The sequence below is a fragment of the Xiphias gladius genome, chromosome 19 (genome assembly GCF_016859285.1).
Source record: "Xiphias gladius isolate SHS-SW01 ecotype Sanya breed wild chromosome 19, ASM1685928v1, whole genome shotgun sequence".
Classification (NCBI taxonomy): Eukaryota; Metazoa; Chordata; class Actinopteri; order Istiophoriformes; family Xiphiidae; genus Xiphias; species Xiphias gladius.
In genome coordinates, this window is record NC_053418.1 from 1,550,995 (window position 1) to 1,574,335 (window position 23,341).

The following is a 23,341-nucleotide window of genomic DNA, read 5'->3' on the forward strand; positions in this document are numbered from 1 at the left end:
TCCCACCACCTCTGGACTTCGATGTACTGTGATGTGCTCACTGTCGTCGGGTCCAGGCTGAAAAGGTGCTGGGCTGGATGTTTGCTACGTGACCAAAGTCAGTAGGTGGACCAGACCTGGACCTCGAGAATTCCTCTGAATGTCTTAATTCACGGTGGGAATTTGTGTCCATTATCAAGCTTAACAGTCATTACATAAACATAAACATGTACATGAAAGAATATGTTTAAGCGAAGACATCTGGAACCAGCCAATGTAAATTTGAGCTTTTCAGATGCCACACACGGGATAAACGCTTGACTTCGTTAACAACATGACCTTTCCACACTCTCTCTTATTTTTTTTTTATTTTTTTTTTTTAGCCTTTCTAGCAACATGGCTCTCTGGTCCAGAATGAAGCACATCCACCAACGGATGAATTGCCATGGAACTTTTGACTTTGGTGATCCCCTGGCTTTTCCTCTAGCGCCACCCGCAGGTTCACAATTGTGGTTTTTACTGAAACATCGACAACTATTGGATGGATTGCTAAAACTAGTCTCCCTCAGGATGAACCGCAACAGCTTTGGCGATTCCTCAGCTTTTCATCTAGCGCCATCAAGAGGTCAGATTTTAACTTGTCCAAAACTTTGGTTTAAAACCTGGGTCAGGCAAAGCTGGATAAGGAGCCTCGCAGGGTCACTACAGTGGTTGGAGAACTCATTTCATCTTTTAAATTTACTTCTTTTTCCTTTTATATATGTGTCACGCAAATATTATATCAGTGATCGTTAACAGGTTCTTCTTTGACAATCTCTCTCTCTGTCTCTCACACATGCGCATACACAGTGAAGGCATACCACAAGAATTTACCAAAACCCAATTGTTCTTCATCTGTTTAATTTTAACTCTCTTTTCAAAAGTAAAATTTCAGCTTGTCTCCGCTCATTTTTCTTTTTCTTATAGAAAATGGAAACACAAAAAATTGCCTTGTACAAACATTGAAAAATGACTAATGACAAAAAAACCAAACTGAAAATTAAGAAATGAAACAAAGAGAAAGAAACGCTGTACAGATTAGTAAAGAAAGGGAAGTCAATCTTCCTCTGGACTCGTCATGTGTCTGCCTCAGTGCTGTTTTCCACACAGTGCGGTGAAATACAGCAGGAAACAAGCTTTCTAAGTTTACAGTCCCCATTTATATAAACAGACTGAGCTGACAGTAGAGTGCATTACTGCTGCTGTAGACAAACAAAAGGCTAAACGCCAGTACTTTTATTCTTTAAGTGAAGTTCATTGATGAGTTTCATGACCTTTAGGCCTTTGAAACCTGTTAAAAAGTCAAGTCAGTGGATGTCAGGCAAAAACAAAACATAACTTTTTTCCCCCTTTAGTCCTGAAAAACTGAACTTTCAGCAGTGGTTTTTTTTCGCCTGGCAAAACATAAAATAAACTGGTGCAGCAAGAAATAGTATTTTAGCTTTGTAGACCTGGTTGTGTTTCTGTCATTTTTTTTTTTTTTTATATATATATATATATATATATATATATATATATATATATATGAGAAATGTCCACATGATTTCAAGAATAAGACGATGTAACAATCTCAAACTGCTCATATGTTATAAGTTAGTCAAACTATAGCACGTACGAGAGTATTTTGTCTCCGACTACCTCGCACACTTAAATGTTCACAACGCACCTTGGAAAATCTTCGATGCAGAGTACGAGTTAAAAGAGCCCAGAAAAAACACAGCTCAGTGGAACTCCTCTAAACTCGAGGAGTCACTGTTCAGATTTTGTTGAACGTCGGTTCACACGTGTGTAGAGATAATAATTCAAGGAAGACCGGTAGGAGGAGACTACGATATGGTATACAGATATAATCCAAACTGTCCTGACAAAAGCTTAATACCTGACTGAAAACTGAGTTTAGTTCTTAACTCATTTATCTAACACAATAAAAATGTGACTTTTTAAGTGCATTCACTGTGTTAAAAAAATAATCTGATTTGATTTTAGAGGCGCTGATGAAGTTCAGGTAACGAGTCTCTATCACAACACGGATACACTGTGTATAACACTTAAAAAAAAAATGGCGTCCAGTTTCGACAGCTTGTACTTATGTCTAAAACAGCAACAGTTCCAGATGTTCTGACTAATCAACGCTACTGCACATCTACAACGGATTTCTGAGCTGATAACTGGACTGACTTGTGATTTTTACTTTGTTATTTAGTCTGACACGGTGTTCATGTTAAATCAGGTGTGGCATCAGATGTGGGCAGTGACTGAAAGGTCTGAAACCAGGCTGGTTTAAAATTCAGTCAATAATAACTTGGCTGCTGTGCTTCCTCGTTGTGAACAAATACATTTTCTAATATCTAAACTGCTCAAAGTGTACTTTGACTTTTACACGAATGCTCCGTCTGGGTTGTGATTGGCCGCAAAGTGACAAAAAAGGAAACCTTTTTGTCATCAGTTGAATATCTGAGATCCCTTCTGACTCCATTTCCCAGAAATCCGTCCCGTATTTCAGTATATAAATTCAATAATCTTTTCCGCTGTGACGTTACTGCGACTTCACACTGTGGCATCGGAATCGTCGCTTATAAAGACAGAGAGTATGTTGGCAGATTCCGAAATATCAGCCGAAGCTTTGTGCAGTCGCCCTTCCTCTTCTTCAGCTTGCAGGTACTGGTGTGAGGCATCACTTTGGTACAAGCATATTGCTCCTTTACATCCGTTCTGATTTCTATTCGCCTTTTATGAGCGTCTCACCTCTGCTCTCTCTCTCTCTCTCTCTGAGGAGGAAAAAAGAGAGTTGAGAACGATTCAATAGGACACACAGCTGCTGATGCTGCACGTTGGCAGTGAACAGGAACCAAACCTGTGGCCTTTCTATCACCGTCTCTCTTGAGTGTATCTTCATAAGTTCATGATTAGGAGGGCGGGAGAGAGGTGCATAGGTCAGAAAAAACACATTTAGCAGGAAAAAGACAAAAGACAGCAGTTCAAACTGAAATGGTGACAAGAAAAAAAAAAAAAAAAAAGGCACCCACTTGTCCTCTGTGAGCGACAGCACTGAAAAACTGTGGACTGGCTGTTATCAAAGTTCTCCGAAAACCACTCGGGACCTTTTTCAGGTCTCAGCCAGAACGGCGCGTCAAGCTTCCCAAGTGGATCAAAGCAGTCAGATTTACCCGAAGCGAGCCGAGCTGGGACAATCCAAACTGGTTTCACGAGGAGTCCTAGTGTGTGTCTGTGTCAGTCTGCGTGTCTCTGTGTCTGTTATTTGTTGCGCAGCAGCTCCAGCTGGTCCTGATACTCGGTGAACAGTCTCTGGAATCGCAGGTTTTCCCCGATGACGGGCAAAACCTCCCTCAGCAGCTCCCGCTTCCGCAGACCCTGAACGCACAGGACACACAGAAAAAAATAATAGTGAGCAACATGTATGACAGAGCACAAGGTCAAACAGGGCGACAGCGTTCGCATTGGGATGCAGGGAGGAAGATTTGACTAATAGACCAACAGAAAATTAGCCAGCAACAACTTTAATAATTGGTTAATTGTTTAATAATCAAAAATGCCAAATAACTGCTCCTTTCAGCTTCTCCAACATGAGGAAGATGTGCTTTTCTCTGCTTTCCTATCATTATTAATTGAATGTCTGGGTTTGGACTGTTGGAAAGACGAAACAAGTGAGATACCTTGGGATTTGTTTGAAAGAAAAAAAAGAAAATCCACAGGCTAATTAATAATGGAAATCATTGTTAGTTGCAGGCCAAGAATGAAGCGCAGGCTCCAGTTGTAGTCAAGAATCGACATGAATGAATAAGACATGGTCAACATTTGCTGCCTCTGGTTCCCTTTGAGTGTTTAGTGTGTGTGTGTCAGCAGAAATGTCCTGAGCCGATCCTGAAGACCGGAGTCAGGGCCGATCCGAGCATATCTGCAAGGACGTATCAGCTAAAATAAAGCCGATCGCAGCCGTTTCCTCGCTGTCCTCTGGCGCGTGTCGTCACCTCAGCCTGCTGGTGTTGAAGAGCTGCTCTCCTTCAGAGCAGCACGAGCATTTTGCTGGACACAGTTTTCCTCTGGTTAACACTTTACGTAGCTGTCTTTGCTGCTAATAATCACAGCACTCTGTCCCGTCACTTGAGACACTTCTGCACTAATATTGAACAACCCTGGTCATGGGTACTGTATGATTTTTGCTTGAACTGTTGATCCGAGTTTAGCTGCTCTTGTATAGTTACTACTTTAATAGTATTCTTATTCCTGTTATAAATACACGCCTAATCATTTACTTTTTGATTTTCTCTATTTATCTGTACTAATCTCCGTCCTTCTGCTGCTGCAACACCAACAATCAGTCGAGGCTCGTTTATCTTATGCGGGTGGAAATAAGAGTGCGTGAACGTGGAAAATTATTCGGGGCGCAGCGATGCGAGTGGTCGTGATCTCTAATATTCACGATGGCAAAATAGAGTGAATCGCTAAACTCCGACTCCAACGAATCAGCTACATCTCCACTTCCTTCATCGTTAGCAAAGATCAGTGTCCAAAACATTCAGGCAGCGGCTTCTCATTTTTAGTCAGAGCCGACAAATGTTGTCTTGGCAGGTCACATCACCTGTCACTAATTAATTTGTATTCCAGAAGTAACTTGATAACAAGCCAAACTTGGCTGTTGCTGGATGTGTGTGTCTCTACACAGCCAATGATCATTTGTGAGGGAAGACTCTTCGCTCTGTAACACACTGTTAAAAACGTAAGTGGACTTAGTGTTTCTGTAGTTCCAACAAATCCAGCAGAGCGATGATGTCGTCTTCTCCAGTGAAGCGAACTGATCGTGCCACGTCAGTTTCAGGAGTGGCGTTCTCCAGTTTGCCTTTCATTCTTATCGTATCAATAATATCAATAATTTAAGCGTCTAAACTTCTGATTCAGGGCCTCCAGCATTTCAATCAAGTCACTAGTGAAAAATAAGGGTGTGCCAGATTTAGTAGCAACAGCTGTTATGTCAGTGTGTCAGATACATACTTAATCAACCTTTAGGTAAATGGGGGAAAAAAAAAAAAAAAAAATTAGATTGGACTTGGCAGACGGCTGATATTGAAAGGATTGGAATCTGGGCCAAAAAAAAAAGACTCAGAAGCATGGGAGAAAAATCAGCCTCTGACAGAAGGAAGGAGAGGCGACTGAATTTTTTATGTATGGAAGGCAAACTTTCTGAAAACAACAAACAAAGCTTGGATAGAACAAATTCAACCAGCGAATAGCGGAGCGTTGCTGTCGTACCAGAGTGGTGGGCTCCCAGGCCGTGGCTGCAGATTTGTGGACGGGACCCAGCAGCTCCTTACAGAGCTCTCTGAGACGAAACTCTGAGCCTGGACGGAGCACACACGCACACGCAAAGACACATGCACACACACACACAGTTAGAGGAAGAACAGAATAACGTTTAAGTTCTGACTCCTTGTGTGTAAACCACTAGCTTGATTTTTTTTGTCAGTTAACAGTGAAGCTGTTCTCAAAAAACATACTTAACACTCCATGTCCACAGTCAGTATTATGTCTGATGTGTTTTTTTACTTCTGTCAGTCTGCAGTAAGGGTGAAATCATTAGACGGCGACGGTTCGGTACCTTCGTTGACGAGGAAACGAGCGTAGATGAGCAGCCAGTAGCGATACTCCTGCGCTGACTGCAGAGTCAGCGCGGACGCCAGCTGATTCTCCAGGAAGGCCAACGTCATGCTCTGCTGCAGGTGGTGAGGGGTGGATGACAGGCGCGACGCCAGCCGCCCAGCACTGCGGGGACCAGAGACACTTTTCATTAGCGCAGCGGCCTGGATAGAAGTTTCTTTTGACAGTATTATTTTCCCTCGGAAATTGGGTTTGAAAAGTGGGGGTTGTCTTATATTAGAGGCCGAGACAGTTACGTGTTAACATCAGTTTTTCTTTTTGAATGGAGAGAACCAGTGTAACACAGTCTTTACAGAGACTGCCGAGAGTGTTCCTCGTTACATTTTAACTGTGGGTAACGGATGCTGGTGGTAAGAAGGGGAGATTAAATGTTACTGTCGTACTTGAGGTTGCGCCCCTGCATTACAGCCAGTGGCCCTGAGGACACAGGTGCATCGTGGGCAGGCAGGCAGCTCCTGAAGTCAGCACACTGGACCAGGGAATCTCCTTTATCTGCTATCAGAGTCCTGAGAGAGGAAGAGGACAATTCTTAAAGTTTATACTGGATGCAGTTTAATCAGATATGAATCAATAATACTACCAATACTCTATAAGACATAAGAGTCTTTTTTACCAAACTCAACAGATGCAATAGAATTAGTAGAAGCTGCAACAGCTACATTTTCCTTGTTGTACTGTATTTCTACTCTTTATTATTTTATTTATCCATCTATTTATTGGGTAAAATGATTATGCCTATCATGGTACATGTCATGTCATTTTGCAAAAACAGTAAACACAGTCAATAAACACTAAACTTGCAACATGAAACAAGTTGAGGCTGTTGATATTTTCCCCTTCAAATTCATATTAACCGTTTTCATTTTGTTTCAGAGATGGTAAAATATTAAATTCAAAATTAAAATGTATCAAGTCTTGTGGCCAAATATTCAGGCAGCAATGAATTTCACATTATGAGTGTGTCCGTGTTACAACAGGCGCATAACTGTGCCACTCGTCCGTTTCTTTTTTCCTGAAATCCGACAATAACACAGTAACTCATATATCTTGTACAGAAGAATCAATCAAACAATTCTAAAAGGCAAGCAAGCCAACAAACGGATAAACAAAACAACAAAACTTTTCGGCGTCTCACCATGTCTCCAGTGAGGGGCTGAAGCAGTAGGACTTCCCGTTGGACAGTCCAATGACTGGAACTCCCTGCTGGGTCAGCAGAGACTGAGACACTGTGATGTCAGCACCTGCAGACACAGGCAAAATGTTGTTAGGGAGAATAAGACGACTGGATTCTCTGGACTCACTGGATAGAAATGGTTAGGTCAACATGATGTGGTTGGAAACAATTTCACGTGAGAAGAAAATCTCAACTAAACTCTCTTATGGTTCATCTCCATAAAAGAAAACAATCCTGAGTAGATCGTTCAGGTACATCGGGTGTTAAATATATTTTTAAAGGAAGAGTTCAGCATTTTAGGAACTACATTTCTGTGCTTCCTTACCATGAGATATCAATCTCATTTCTGTGTGTTATGTACAGAACTGGAGTCAGGATGTGGTCAGCTTATCTTAGTTACCCTGGTTCTGCCAAAGCTCAAAAATACATCTACTTTCAGCTCTAATTAACACGAGCCCCTTTCAGACACGCACCTTTACATTCAATGTAATAAGATTTTAGTTTAAAAAACATTCAAACAGGAATTAAAGTCATCAACAGAATTTGAAGAAATAAGAGCTTTGACGTTATGTCAAAGACGTCTATGTTTTGCGTTGCAGAGATATCTACTGAAGTTAGCCTGCTAACCAGCCAGCCCAGGCCCGTCCCCTCTCGTAATGCCACTTTGTGCCTCAAGAGGCGATAGTGAGTCACTGTAGCGTCCAGTCCGCCCTCAGTCCAACATGGGAGGATAAAGAAGTAGTTACTGCGAGTAGGTTATAAACCTGTGGTGCAGTCGTCCTCTCTCGGCGACATTCCTCCATCTTCCCTCAAGCTCAGCTACTGATGCTGCTGCTCCAGCGGCTCTCTCTCTTTCTCGCGTTCCTCCACCTATTGTGGCTCGTCCTCTACTCCTGCCACCAACACATCTTCCCTGACTCTCTCACAGGGCAGACTGGGTGTGAAACAGCATCCTTCCAGTTACATAATCAGACTGCAGGGTAAACCTGTTTGGAAAAACTCATTGCCCGATCCATGCAGCTTTGGCAACATGTCGACAACCGCCGTGTGCTGACGTCAGCTCAACGCGAGGGTTGAAACTTGGTTGCGATTGGCCAGTGAGCCCAGTCCCGGAACACGCACACCACACTCTCTCGTGCGCACCTCGAATGAGAAGCACACAGGCAGGGCCGGTAAAAACTTTAGGGATTTTTTGACGGCCCAGCGATCCCCCGATGCTGCGGCCCACCAGGATTTGTCCCGGTCTGCCCGACGGCCAGCCTGACTATGGCACAGGGGACAGGGAGGGGGAGGAGGGACCAAAGAGTGCATTTCCTTGTTTCTTAAAGTGGAGAGGGACAACCCAACCTTCTGGTAATATGCTGCCCCCAGTTGTTTTAAGTGTGAATTCGACAGTTGGCCAGTTCTTACACATTCCCCCTTAACCTGACGGCTATTTAACCCGGCGGGCTGAATAAGCACCCTGGTCTATTTTACATAAAAGTCACAACGGCAGTCTCATCCAGGTCGGGCCGGTAACATTTCCGTATCAGTTTCGGCAAGGCATGAGTCTGAATTCAGAATTCAAGTTTGACATGTAGAGAGAAGGAGGGAGAGATTAGACCTGCATCTTCTGAGATTATTGTAATAAATTCTGTATGTCATCGGCAATAAATCATCATCTCGTATGCGCAAAATCAGTTTAATAAACCTAAACACCGAAAGAAGAAATTTGAAAGGTGCTGAGGAGATCGGTCTTCTCATATCAGATCAGTCTATACAAACAATTTTTTCCTCACGGTGCAACTGAGGCAAAAGATGTTTAAAAACAACAACAACAACAAAAACCCCTGTTATTACTATTCCAGTGTTCATTCATGTGAGATTGATATCATCTTCTCCTTCCTCAGGAAGAAAAGCAGACGAGTGTGTTTCCCACAGTGTTTCCTGAACTATTCCAGTGTCATCACTTGCTGCAGTTTCTCACCAGATAAAATGGTCAGCAGGGACTCGTTCTTCACCAGAGCCTTCTGTTTCTGAACGTCCCTGCACAGACAGGTAGCAAATTAACAAAATGTTTTAATTACAAAATTATCTGCATCAGATATGATCATATCAGAAACTGCCTGTCTATCAACTGGTACTGAAGATAAAAACATCTGTAACAGCCTAAACCCTACATCAAAATACCCCAAATCAATGTAGCTCTCAGTGGAAACACCCCTAATCAACACTGATCAAGGCTAGAAAAATCCTCCACGTGACATTTTTAACAAAATACATGAGCACCGACCAGACGGAGAGTGTTGCTCCAGCAGTCAGAGCCATGACGAAGTGGGCCGAGCAGTGCAGAGCTGACACAGGTGTGCCCAGCTGGATGGCAGGAAGGAGCCGTCGCCCGCAGGAAGAAAACACTGACAACATCCTGTCCTCGCAGGCGGCGGCCAGGACGTCGCTGAGGGAGAGGAAGAGCAGGAAAAACTGACTTAGTGTTGTTGATTTCTTTATTTATACAGTTTGTCTAACCATTTGAATTATGAACTTATGATATTAAACAAATTTTCCATAATAGTGCAAGTGAATAAAGACCAGCTCTGTCTGTGTATGAAAACACAGGACATCCGAGCGGAGCCTCCCACCTGCTCCCTGCAGCAGTGACCACTGAGCTGGGCAGCAGCGTGTTCCAGTCTCGTCCGTCTCTGGAGCATCGCAGCTGGCTGAGCTTCGAACCTGCCACCACCGACACCTCGTTCTCCACCTCCAGGAACACCGATGGCTCCATGCTCACCTACACACGCACGCACGCACAGACACACGCGCAGACACACTTTCCATTTATAGCTTAACAAGTATGACTTATATTAACTGACGGACATTGTGTGTTGACACAGGAAAATTTACGCATCTGATCTGTGCAGTGTTACCTCAGATAAAAATATAATTGAGATGCATGAAAGTCTTTCAAGAGTTTGTTCGGTTTTGTTTGTCAGATGTTAAACAGCTATCTACACAAACTACAGAAACATCAAGAATTATGGGTAGAAAAAGATGGGCCACTTATAACATATAAAAACGGGTGAATTAAGGCCAGTACAATCAAAACAAACACCACCATACACTCCTTTTTACTCTTCTAATGATGTACGTATTTTTGTGTCTTGTTATTCGTTCAAATACATAAACCAAAACAAGACTGAAGCTACTGCCAATATATTGCTTCAGTTTGACTGCAAACTTGACTTCATTCTGTTGGCTCAAACAAAAAACTGCCAGCCTTACACCTTCAAGGTGCTCAGAAAGGTGGAGAAAGGAAACACAGGTATGATTTAACAGTTCCGCTTCCTGCCGCAAACCGTACATAAAAGTGGTTCTAAAAAATAAAATAAGTTCTTCCTGGTGGATACAAATTCTGAATCCACCAGAAGCACAAATAAATCACACGGAGTCACAGCGTGTTACCTGCAGACTGAAGGCCTTCTTCGTACTTGGTGTTGGTAGTTTGAGAACAGCTACAGGAGCTGGAGGAGCTGCCACCTTGCTGGGCTCCCGCTCTGCTGGGGGAGTTATCTGACAGGAAGGGGAAAGACAAAAACACTCATTTATCTTTCTCTGGTGCTCCAGGACATCTGCACAAAAGGAGCTTTTACTAGACTTCTTAAATACTTGCCATTTAATTTCAAGCCATTTTTTAAAATAACTCCATAACTACAAAGTTAATAAATGTCTCCACAACCTAAATATGTACTTCCTTTTACGTTTGATCATGTTTCCATAAAGGAATAACTGGATGGCTTGGAATTCAATAATGTACCAGTTCATTGAGACCTCTAAACATTCCATCTGTTCATTCATCTTCTCCCTCCATCTCTCTACCTGAGTGAAGGGTTGGGAGTTGGTAGTGGACATCTTGTCTTTCCTGGGCCGTCCCTTCTTCCTCTTCTCCACCACTTCTCCTCCATCTATCAGCAGCTCTGGTTTCCTCTTGCCAAACGCCAGGTTTTTGTTGATGGCGGCCATCTTGTCCTCGCTGTCGCTGCTGGTATCTTCTTTGGTTTTTACGTCTTTCAGAGCGGAGATGCCATCTTTTGGCCTGCTGGACAAACATCAAAATCAAAATTCTCTTCTTTTTAAGCTTTGGTCCACCTCCCATTTGTACCATTTTTTCTTTACTGCTTCACTTATACTGAGACCTTTCGAGAGGCGTGAGTCCAGCGGCGGAGGAGATGGCGGCTGTGACCCCCGGCGTGGCCTTTGATCTCTCTGTGAACCTGGAGTCCAAAGCTTTCATTGGCTCGATCTTGGAGGCAGAAGTGAGCAGCAAACTGGATTTCACACTGAAACACAGGGAAACCAGAAAATAAGACAAAGAGGAGAGAATGAGAAGATCATGGGCGATATAAATGAAGGGAAAAAAGAAAAAAGGAAGGAGGATGATGAGGGAAGGACGTTAGAGAGTTCGGAGTGAGATATTTGGTTCAGACGCAGACAGAACATTAAAAAAAAAAAAAACAAAAACAAACAAACAGAGAGGGTAGAAAAGAAAACAAAAGTAAAAGCTTCTTCTCCAGCTGATCTGCGTACCCATCCTTATTGTCCTCCAGGCCCTTGGCAGCGCTGCTGGCTGGAGGTGAGGTGAGCATGGGGTCATGGCTGGGCCTCAGCCCCAGAGAGGAGGCCTGTCCTGGGCTGGAGTCAGAGCTGAGCTGAGTGGTGAGCTGACTGGACATGGAGGAGCCCGAGGGCAGGATGGGAACGCTGTTGAACAGGGCCGGCGAGAAATCCCTGCAGGGAAAGCGGGACAGCGATCTACTACTCAGTCATCTTGTAAATGAAGGTATCAGTTCTGTCTACCAATGAAAATCAGAGAGCTTGTGTTTCATGTTCTCCTACGCTGTGTCCAGCTGAGCGATGCACAACGGCGTGATTCGTCTTCTGCCGTCTGCGGTTCTTGTCTCCACTTGCTTCTTCAGAAGGTTCTGAGAGGACAGAATAATACATCCAAGAAATTCAAGATCCAAAAATATCACAAGTATTTATTTGAAAATGATAAATATGCATCCGATTAACCACTGATATTTGAATATGCACCATTTCCAATTTGTCCTACATCATTTGTGTTCAGCATCAAACTTCATTCCTTTACTCGCCAAGGGCTGTCTCCAGCGGTGGAAAGCTACGCCAATATCAACCCTTATTTTGCTTATATTTCTATTACTTCTTTTCTTCTACTGAAGTTGACCTGCTAACCAGCTGGCCCCCGCCCAGCCGGCCTGTCTCGTCACTTTTCGACAGTGAGTGACAGTGGCGTCCAGCCTGCCCTCAGTCCAACATGAGTATATGAAGAAGTAGCTCTGCCCAGATTGTATTCTAACCCTCTGTCTTGTAAACACAACAACGGCCGAAGCTCTTGACCATCACCATCACCATCACCATCTGCTACCAGCAAGAAACCACGTTCAGCACAGAGAAAACTTCCATATAGCCCCTTTAATATCTAAATATCAGTTGTGTTTCTAGATATTGTCTTTTCTTGCATCCTGATATCTTAAAGTACTGCATATTTCTAATTTATTCCATACAGTGCGTGAACTAATAAATTAGGATTCATTATCAAATTAATCAGAATTCACTTCAATTGACCTTGTTTTGACTGAACCAAACAGACAGCAGTTAGCACTTTGTGCTGCTTATTGGATGTTACATTTCACTTTCCCACCTTCCTGATGTCTTCCAGAGACTCTCCGTTCATCACACTGTTCAGTTTAGGGGCGGAGGATTCGGGCCCGGCACTGCCCGGTCCTGAGTTAGCCTGGGCCGAGTTCTGGCGCTCCTGCTGGTATTTGAGCATCTCGGGGTTCTCGATGATGGTGGTGGAGAGCTGAGCCTCAGTGCTGGTTATGGCCAGACTCTTCCCGTAGATGTTCTGGTGGATGCTGTTCTGTATGTCAGAGGAAGAGAGAGAAGTTGGATTTGGGTTGTTGATTTACTGGACAGAAAAATGGAAGGACGGACAGGATCCAAACGGGAATTAAATAGCGACCTGAAGTGAAGCAGGACCTTCCAGTTTCTGTTCCAGAAGTTAGAAAACCTCATTCAAAATCCAAATGGCATTTGTCAGTACACTAAAAACTTCACACCAAGCCTTGGAACAGAGACTTTCTCAGCAGTATGTTGTGCAACTCACTTCAAGTGCCTAGATATGGACAATAGCTCTAATATGATTTTTTATTTAATATTCATGTCTTCTGCAGCCTTTAACGAACACCATTTCCCATAAGCCCTAGATGCCAGTGGGCTAAATTCCATAACTTGACAGTAGAGGTTCAGAGTCCACGAGCAAGTCAAGCAGTCTTAGACATGTCTGTAATAACAGCAGGACAGAGGGGACAGAACGCTGTAGACGTTTTTAGACAGCAGAGATTACAAGTCGAAAGCTGAAAAATGACTTTCGAAGAGAGCACCGGTGAGTTTGATCGATATGGATGAAACCAGGTTACAATGACTTAAGTACCTGCACTGCTTTACTTTTTCATATTAAAAGTAAACGTTATTTAACTTAAAATCATCAAGATTTCAATTTCTAATCGCAACTACTGTAGTGGATGGAGTGGATTGTCCCAGAATATGGAAAGTAATCCATAAAACACACCTCATTTCTTCAGACAGACGGATGAAAGAAATGCTAAATGAGAGTTTGTGTTGAAATACTGAAGCTAATGGAACAGAGGCTAGCCCGGACGTGATGTCACGACTTTGGCTCGGAAAGCCTTGGAGAATAAGGTGATGATTGGAAATGGGATCTTTAATGTCTTTGGTTTGAGTGACACTGACCAATTACAAGGAAACCAGGGTTTGTAAATAAGTCACATGACTCAGGGGACTTTGGTTTGATCAAGTTTGAACAAGAAAAGTTCACATCCAACATACTGGTTGGGAGCTAGTATAGTAACATAAAGAAGAAGGGAAAAGACTTGACAGGATCAGTGATTTCTTTGTGTGTATTGAGAGAAATAACTAATTTTCTGCTCAGAAATATATTGTGCTGCAAACACACAGATGATCAGCCTGATGTGGTTACATGATGTGTGTCTCACCTTCTCCTCCTCGCTCAGCGGGTCTCCCAGTTCATCCAGTGAGAAGTCCAAATAGGCCACGGTGCCGTCCATCGAACACACTAACATCCCCAGACCTGTCAGAGTCCTGACACGCACACGCACACGCACAGACACACCAAACTCAGAGATGGGTGTGTAAGGGTGTAACACTACCAGTGATGTCTCATAACCCTGTGTTACCGCAAAAAACCTCCTCGATCCAAACAGCATTTTCTCCGTATACTGTGTTTGTAAAACTGACAGGACACACTAGTCAATTATAACTCCATGGATTAAGATTCTTCTAAACCATAAATCGTAATATTTTGTTTCAATCTATTTCATTTTAAGTGGTGTCATCCCAGTGTGGAGTCTCAGGGAAATAAAAATTAATGTACATACATTAACAGTCAAAATGAAAAAAAAGACCTCAAAAGTTTGTCACCGAAAACTGAAAAATCATTTAAATTCAATAGAAAACAGGCTTTTTACAAGCATGAAAAAACTGGTTTACTTACAGCTTTTCTACACCAATGGAAGTAAATGAAGCCTTGAAGGTTAATGCAAATGAATCCTACAGGTTTCCCAACAATAGCTGATGACTTACAGACCGTCTGTCTGCACAAAGGCAGCGTTGGAACAGACTGTGTCACCGAGACAGGACTCGGTTTAAATTTTAAACTGGAAAAATGGAGGTGTTCTAAACCTCTTGACCGGTAGTGTACGGGGTAGGCCGCACAATGCCCCTCTTCACTCACCAAGAGATGTCCATTATTGATTTATCGAAAAGATCATGGATGACCACCAGAGGGCGCTTCAGTGAGGTCAGCTGTAGAGGAGAAACACACAGGCCATGTTAGTACTGTCAGGATCCTTCATATCTTCTTCCTCACTGAACAGTAACTAAAATGGGGTTAGAAGCTTTCTACTGAGCAGTCATCAAAAAAAAAAAAAAACATTGTTCATACTGAAACTGATGGGTAGGCTTTATTGAAACCGCCGATACCAAAAACTATGGCAGCCTGCCAGACATTGGTTCCCACTGCCTTCACGCTCATTATTATGAAATCACATAAGCACCTGCATCTGTTTGAGGTTTCAATTTTGAGTTTTGAATTTTTTTTGTGTGGTCACATATTAAACGAATCACTCTACCAGGCTCCATGAGGTACAGATGAATCAGAGAGTTGTTACATTTACTGGGATGGGTTATCGCTGCTGAAGCTGTTCATGCTGACCAGAACAAACAGATACACACGTCATGAACAACAAATGTGAGCCATGAAATCTGCAACTTGGCAGAGAAGACCTGCATCACTGGTTCAAACTCATATGTTATTTTCTATACACAAACTGAAGTGTGAACTGACCCAGACGGAGAGGGATCGGTCTTTGCTGCCAACAGCACAGCAGCAGTACGGACAGCTGGGTTTTGGAGAGCTGCCGTTCTTCTGCTTCTTCTTAAAGATCTTTGGGTTGAATTTCTAGAGAGAGAGAAACCAGATCCATCAGTATGCAGATAGCCTTGGGGTGCAGCATATCTTTAAAGGATGAACACGTGGCTAAAACTTCCTTACCACCACGGTGACCGCTTTGCGGTGGCCCACAAAGTCCATATTCGTCTTCCAGCCATCTCTCTCCACGATCTGAGCGGTGGGGCCGGAGTTATTCATGGCGTGAGCCGACACCAGATACTGACCATCTGGAGACCAGGACAGACGCAGGACGTGGGTCGTCCCGCCGCACTGAGACACACAGAGAGAGAGAGAGAGAGAGAAAGAGAGAGAGAAGGGGAGAGAGAAGATTATTCAAAACCTCATGGGTGAGACTGTGCATGTGGCAGAACTGGCAGCAGACTATACAGACATGACAAATTAAAAGAAACACCTGAATAAATGAGTGAAAACACATGACAAGCGCAGATGTTTCCATGTAGTAATACCATAACAATGTCAGCTGCCATCAGACAGAGCTGACGGTTGCAGTGTTTTCGTACCTCGCTGAATGGCTTGGTGATGTTGGCCTCCATTTGCCAGTCCACCGTCCTCCACACTTTGAGGCTGTGGTCGTCGGCCTGGGAGGCGATGTATTTCCCTACTGGGTCCCACGTCAGACCTTTAACCAGCCCAGTGTGTCCTCGCAGACATGTCACCATCTCTGGAGACGCAAAGAAGACAGAGGGACATGCATGACGAGCTGCCAAGGGAGAAATCCCGCTCTATCAACAGCTTGAACTGGATAGCGGTTCAATAAAAAAACAAGTGTAAGGGGCTAAATTAAAATTAATAAATAAATAAAACAAAATAAATACTAGCATACCAGGTATCAAATAATATAGTATAACTATTAGTTAATCAAAAGAAAATCAATCAGACATTCCCAAGTTCCAGCTTCTCATATATGAAGATTTACTGCTTTTCCTTCTTTTAACGGGCTTCTTAAATTTAAAAAAACAAAAGAAACAAAAAAAAAAAAAATCGATTTCTGGCATTTTACAGACCAAACGAATGATCGATTAATAAAGAAAAATAACTGCCAGATTATTTGATAATGGAAATAATTGTTAGTTGCAGCCTTGTTGCAATCGCCATATAAATTACAATAGAGTATGCAGAGGAGGTTTCACTATTTTGTTTTGTTTTCAGCAAAAGGAATACTTTTTATAAATACTTGCCGTTATGCATAGGATTTAAAAATGTGTTATTCTGGCGACATTTGGTGATATTGAGAACAATACTAGGGCAGAAAGCCTTTATGCTATGCTAAGCTAACCGGTTGCTGACTACAGATTCGTGTTGGCTGTTAAAACACGAGATTGGTATTGAACTCATCCAATTCTCAGCGAAATGATTAAAAAAAAACAAAAAAAAAACAACAACCCTATTTTCCAAAATGTGGATGAAATGATACAGTGGGGCCCAAAAGAGAACACAATGGGAAAGTGGTCTCAGACTTTTGGACCCCACTGTCCGTTTTATAATGTAGCAACTTTTAATTCTGAACGAGCAGATTTGAATCGATTCGAGCTTCCATTCAACGACTCCTCCATTTTTTTATTTGAGCTTTGATGCGTCAGACACGGTGAGCTCTGGTTCTGGTGTCAGGCGAGTCTCCTACCTGGGAATTTGCGAGCGTTCCAGATGACGATGGTGTTGTCAACGCTGCAGGAGGCCAGCCACATGTCATGAGGAGACCACGCCACGTCCATCACATCTACAAACAACACACATCACTGCCTGTTACTAGTTAAGATACTAGTCTGTATGAAGAGGGTCTGTGATGTGCATAAGTGTGTTTTTGGGTTTGTTACAGTGTAATTCTGCATGTCTGTGCATTTTGTGGATGTGTCGTGTTTGTACATCTATTTAATTTTGTTTTGTGTAAAGGGACTGCACTTATATAGCGCTCTTTTAGTCTTTTCGACCACTGAATGGGTTCATTCACATACAGCACTTTGTCTATCACATCGGGGGCAGTTTGGGGCTCAGTATCTCGCCCGAGGACGCAGCCACATTTGGACACTTCGACAGGCGAAATTGAGCCACCGACCTTCCGATTAGCTGGAAGGTCGGGTCATCCTGTTAGTGGACGACCCGCTCTACCTCCCGAATCGCCGGTGTGATTACCTCCAGTGTGATTCCTCAGGATGGTGACACACCTCCACTGCTCCACATTGGCCAGCTTACTGCTCGACCCGAACACTGTGCTCGGACCAATGAACCTGCAGAGATACACGCACCTAGTCACCACCAATACACCAGCTCTGAATGTTCTAAACAAAAACAGGACAAACCTTAAACATTTCATTTCAATTGAAAACACTTTCTGTGGTGACAATAGTCATGAAATTGATCCAAAAAACACAATATTGCTTTTTAATTCATCAAGACTGGACTGTAGCAGCAAATGCCTCTTCTGTATTTGCACATTTTGTGTTTGTGAGTATGTGTGTATACATACGCAGCTCTCCTCCACACCATAACCAGCTTGTCATCTCCTCCTGATGCCAGGTACAGCCCATTGTTGGACCAGCGCACACAGTTCACACATGCTGCGGAGGCAAACACTTCTGTTAACTCTGGTTATAAATATAACTGGTATGGATGTGTGCTGAGGAGGTTGCCTGTTATGGTGGCCACGAATAGTACCTATTATTAAACCTGACTGCTTGTAACATTTATTTGGTCCTTTGACACCTCAGCAGTTCGTGGTTTTGTTAGTAGTGGTGCAGAACAGATGAAATTATTTTAATGTCCCATTTTTAATGGGAGCACTATCACGAGTACAGATGTACTGTTCTGCCGCTGGACGCTCAGCAGAAGTAGTTGACCGTGGAGAGGGAAAATGTGGGGGGGGTCACACTAACAGCTATCTCCTCAGAATCCAACTTCTCCAACCTTTAGGCTGCTGGAACACCACTCCTGTTACTATTTATAGTACAAGTACGAACAGTAGATGTAAATGTGGGGGCTGAATATGTAGAACCTGTTCTACTGCTCGAAGTTGTTGAATAAAAATGAAGTAAACAGCAGCAGCCTGTAAAGATAGAGGAGGAGCTGTCACAGAAACCTGAACTAGGATGGGCGGTGGAATCTATCAGTAGAATAAATACAGCTACAAGTAACCAGACTTTTAGTGATAGAGGCTGCAAAGAATGTATAAGAAGTCATTTATCCCACAGACAATTGGCTTGCACAGTTTATAGAGGCTCAGTTTTAATGTTTTATTTTCTTAAGGGTGTATTGTATTTAAGTACTTGCAGTTTTCATACTGTCAGTACTATTGTTATGTCTGCGTGTGTATGTTTTGATGTTTTAATGAACTGCCGGACGGGCCGGAGACAAGGTTCCACCTTTTAAAGACTGAAGTTCTATTCTATTCCAGTGAAGGGCCAGTTACACGCCAGCTCAGATGTGCTGTGCTGACAGCGTGAAAGGGGTGGAAAGCTTCCTTCAGGTCAAACGAAGGGGTTTGCATAACCATATTTTTCTAACTTTCTGAAGTCAGCAATGGAACTGAATTAAACTCTCACAGCTGTTGCTCCACACAGCAGGAAATGCAGCTACCTGTGTGTCACCCTTAGTATGAAGGTTGCTTAGTTAGTGTAGTTCTAAAAAAGTTTCTACTGTGCCGCTTTTTCGATACGATGGTGGACGCGCAGCCCGACCTCGTTCTGAAGGACCCTACAGTATGTCGACCTTAGCCGTTTTGTATTTTCTCTGTAGAAGGGGTAGCAGCAGAAGTGGGTGCCTCGTTTGTTGCATTCGTCGTACTACAAGCCTCGTTCACAGTAAAGCTGAATAAGTTATAGAACAGACAGCTTCTTAAACGCAGAGGTACCAGGAGAACTGTTCACTGGGGTGTATTCATCAACTAATCAATCAATTAATCAAACATTTCGACATTCGACGGGGTTTTCTGAATCAACATGTAAACTAATACAGATCATGCTGGTTACCTAGGTGATTGTCCATCTGGCAAAGCATTTTGGGAATATTCTCATTCTTCTCATCCTCCTCTCTGAGGACTGGTGCCATGTTCCAGATCATCACCTTTCCGGAGTCCTCTCCTGAAAAAAAAAAATCCAACATTAAAAAAAATAATATAAAATACACAACCCATACGCCCCTTATTTTTTGTTTCGTGACAGAACTATAAAGACATATCCGTATTGTAATTTGAAAACACGACAGGTGGAGGGAGAGAGGGACAGAGGGGGAGAGAGAGGGGGAGAGAGAGAGGGGAAAGAGAGAGAGAGAGAGAGAGCGAGAGAGAGAGGAAACATTTTTCAGGCAGCAAAACAAATCTGTAATCCGATGCTGCAGGATAACATCTAGTATAGTGCGATACAGACTCAGAACTGGGAGTTTTAAACCTGACACCAACACTGTCAATTTCCATCAAGCACCGGAAACTACCCGCATGTGGACCCTAAATGACAAACGTCCATTTCAGCACAACATCCCAAAACAGCGAAGCAGGTTCGGTGCCAGAAGATGTGAACAACAGTGCTGGTCTTACCTTGGCCACCAGTTGCAAATTTTGTCCCATCGGGGTGAATGTCAACTGAAAATATGGGTTTGCCTGTGGAACACAACACATAAGTCAACAGGTAATGATGTTAGTCTGTGTCTGTCAACAGTGATTTGAATAACAGACAGACTGACAGTGTAGACACACAACGAATAATAATTGAGAACAGAAGAATAAAAGTAGTAGTTAATGGAGAAAAGATTAACTGGGACACATTTCAACACAACACAGGAATATCACAATGACCTCAGTTTTTTTTTTTTTCTTCATACTATTGGCCTGATGGAAAATTCCTTTGCAACTTTTCTGTGATTTTCCACAGCTAAGTCAGAACATGTCCATGATCTGAAACTGGTCTTGCTTTCCTGTTTCCTTTTTTGTGACTGTTGATTAGCTCAACATGCTTTCTAGGATTTTTCTGTAAAGGGACCTTTCTGTGAAATCCTCTGAAATTGCTCAGATAATGTATTTGACCCTACAACTCTCCCTTGATGTAACACAGCTAAATTGCACAATATTTAAAATATGTAAACAACTGTTTTTTTTATATACAATTTATATTTACTTAACCTATATTTACCTTACCCTAAAAAGAACATATGACAGGAATGTTCAAGAGAACACAAGGAGTAAAAATACACAGATAAAAATACTCAGTCTCTGAACAGCACACATACTAAAGAACATGTTCAACAGTAAAATACTGAGACAACAAGCAGCATATATCGTAGATTAAGGCATTACAACCTAATTCTCTCATTTCATTAATAAATTATCAGGTAATTTGCTGCTGAAGCTCGCTATGGGACAAGTGGTTTTGGAAAGCGCGAGAGCTGCTGATGTTTGCTCCTGTGTGTCTCTACATGTTCTTTCATTTTGATTGTTGTAATTTATTGTTTTTAGGGCTGGAATGATTAGTCAGTCACGCAACAACACGGGAAAACTGGCTGGTACCTTCTCAAACATGAGGATTTCATGCGTTTCTCTGATTTATATCACAATAGACTGAATATCTTTGAGTTTTGGACTTTTGGTCGGATAAAACAAGATATCTGAAGACATCATCTTGGGTTCTGAGAAATTGTTGAGAGCATGTCTCACTATTTTATAGAGTAAATGATTAAGTGATTATCATCATAAAAATTATTGACAGGTTAGTCTATAATACAAAAAAACATAGCTGCAGCTCTATTATATTATTTTACTGGAGATTTTGTTTTCGGTTTTTATTTTTGCCTTCATCATCTATCAGTGTCTATGTTTATGTGTCTAAGGATCACCTCAAAAACCAGATGGCTCAACTCCAAGGGTTTATCACAAAAGTTGAAATAAAACATTTTAAGTTGTGCACACCGAAAGAAGAAGGTGACGCTTTTACAGCTGCAACGGTTAGTCGAAAAATTTATTAGTCGACTGACAGAGAATTAACTGGCAACTAGTCTGGTAATGGAATGATCATTTTAGTAATTTTTTGAAGCCAAAATGCCAAACATTTAATGCAGATGTTTGGCATTTGGGCTTGATGCTTTTCTTTGTCTTGAATGGCAGTAAACTGAGAGTATTTGGGTTTTTAACTGTTAGTTGGACGAGACAAGACATTTAAAGATGTCACCTTGTGCTTGGAATAATTATAACAGGCATTTACACTTTTTTTTTCTCCAAACAATTAATCAAGAGGATAATCGGTTTTCAGTTAATCGATAATGAAAATAATCTCTATTTGTTTTAAGAGCGTTAGTACTGAAAGTCATTTATCAACAAAAGATACCAAACATCTCTCGGTTTCAGCTTTGTTTTTCATTTTACTCAGTGTTATTCTTCTTTTGTTTAAATATTTTTTCTTATTACTTGTTGTTGTTTTATGTGAAATACTTTGAGCTGCGTCTATGAAAGGTGTTACACAAATAAAGTTTTATTATTATTATTATTGTTGTTGTTATTGTTGTTATCATTTTAAACTGTATGGATCCTCTTACTGTCTCCCTTTTTTCATATCACTGTAATTTTTTTTTTTTTTTTTTAAATTTAACCTTTATTTATACAGGGTATTGTCAGGGTATTTACACACATTCACAGCTGGAAGTGCCCAGCACAAAAAAGCAGTCTGATCTGCTGGTCACTGGAGCAGTTGGGGCTTAAGGGCCTTGCTCAAGGGCACGACGGTGGTGTCGATGAGGGATGGATAAGTTATGGTCCGGTAGCTTAGATAAAAATGCACTTGAACTTATCACTTGCCCTTTTGGTTTTCTGGCATGTTGTGACAGACATGTGCCAGTCGACAGGATGCCCGATAGACTAAATGTTTAATCTTAAAAAAAAACAAACAAGAAATTACTTGAATGCATAACTTTCCAAACTGACAGTTGGCAGATTTCACCAAAAGACACTTCTTAACTACCACGAAACTGAGACGTGACTGCCAAAGTGTCGACTGTAAAAACTGTAAATGTGGTAAATGTATTAAACAAGAAGTCACTTTAAGAGAGCAACTTCGACATGGGTCATTTTGGCAGGTAAGTTAGCTAACGTCAGGGCATCCGAGCTAGCCGGGAGAGGGGGGGGGCGCTAACTAGCTAGCTAGCTACGGTTAGCAAACATTAATATATTTGGAAGCAAGAGGAGTGATACCGTTAACGGAAAAAACGCCGAGTGTATTTGTGTTCACTTGTTGAATTAAGTCTGGTTTGTGAGTGACCGTTAAGTGACAAAGAAGTCAAACAAGTGTCGACTACCACCACCATGATGCCTCCTTATCAATTCACCCCCCTCCGACAACAAAAGCCCAACTTGGTCCAACAGATTCCTGCACAAGCTTACCGTTGTGGCTCACCCAGCTCGGCTTCAGCAGCTTCATTTTCAAACCCGATTTTTCTTCAACGTCCTCCGGTCTTATCTTCAACAAAACCCCATCCAGCAGTCAGTTCAGCCGGAGAACTAACGCTAAACCCCCTCCCTTTGTCTCAAACTCTTTCCGACACTTTGCTATTTTTGTGGTTCAACTCCATCTCTGCAGCAGCATCCCCGAGTCTCCGAGCCCGAGCAGCTGCAGCACACCGGAGGCGAAGCCCGGACGTTGAGCGAGGTGACACTGGGCAGCTCGGGAAGCGTTTCCGTTATTTTCGACCGCGGACCGGAAAAGCGTGCGGGTCAGCTGTCACAATAGTTCTCCAGGGTGCAGACTTTGAGAAGATGTAATAAAGATAATATTCGATAACATCTTTTCATGAATTTTAAAGTGTTGTTTATTTTCTTTAGGGCTGTTACCTAAACTTGAGAACATTAAAAAAAAAAAAAATCAACAAATCTGTCCCGTCAGTGGAAAATTTACCTGAGGGGGCTTTTATTTTGAAGAGTCATATACATTGTAGTG

The 23,341-nt window shown here is 42.3% G+C and overlaps 1 protein-coding gene across 1 annotated transcript; it reads right to left on the reverse strand.

The window, feature by feature from the left end:
- Positions 1-1,527: 1,527 nt before the first annotated feature.
- LOC120805688 (protein HIRA) lies at positions 1,528-23,055 on the reverse strand. Its single transcript, XM_040156154.1, has 25 exons — positions 22,789-23,055; positions 19,960-20,022; positions 19,397-19,507; positions 17,899-17,989; positions 17,565-17,659; positions 17,056-17,151; positions 15,935-16,095; positions 15,516-15,683; positions 15,309-15,422; positions 14,697-14,767; positions 13,939-14,044; positions 12,561-12,782; positions 11,735-11,820; positions 11,426-11,626; positions 11,035-11,178; positions 10,718-10,934; positions 10,304-10,411; positions 9,484-9,632; positions 9,138-9,299; positions 8,832-8,890; positions 6,827-6,932; positions 6,075-6,197; positions 5,633-5,796; positions 5,287-5,375; positions 1,528-3,390 (listed from the first exon to the last, which is right to left on the reverse strand). Exons 1-25 carry the CDS (start codon positions 22,823-22,825, stop codon positions 3,274-3,276), a joined length of 3,060 nt encoding a protein of 1,019 aa, XP_040012088.1. The 5' UTR covers positions 22,826-23,055; the 3' UTR covers positions 1,528-3,273.
- Positions 23,056-23,341: the final 286 nt, after the last annotated feature.

Coding starts and splice junctions, on each gene's coding strand:
- LOC120805688 (XM_040156154.1), bottom strand. CDS start 22,825: ATGAAGCTGCTGAAGCCGAGCTGGGTGAGCCACAACG. Junction 14,045..14,696: donor TCAATAATGGACATCTCTTG/GTGAGTGAAGAG, acceptor TGTGCGTGTCAG/GACTCTGACAGGTCTGGGGA. Junction 10,935..11,034: donor GGACTCACGCCTCTCGAAAG/GTCTCAGTATAA, acceptor TTTGTCCAGCAG/GCCAAAAGATGGCATCTCCG.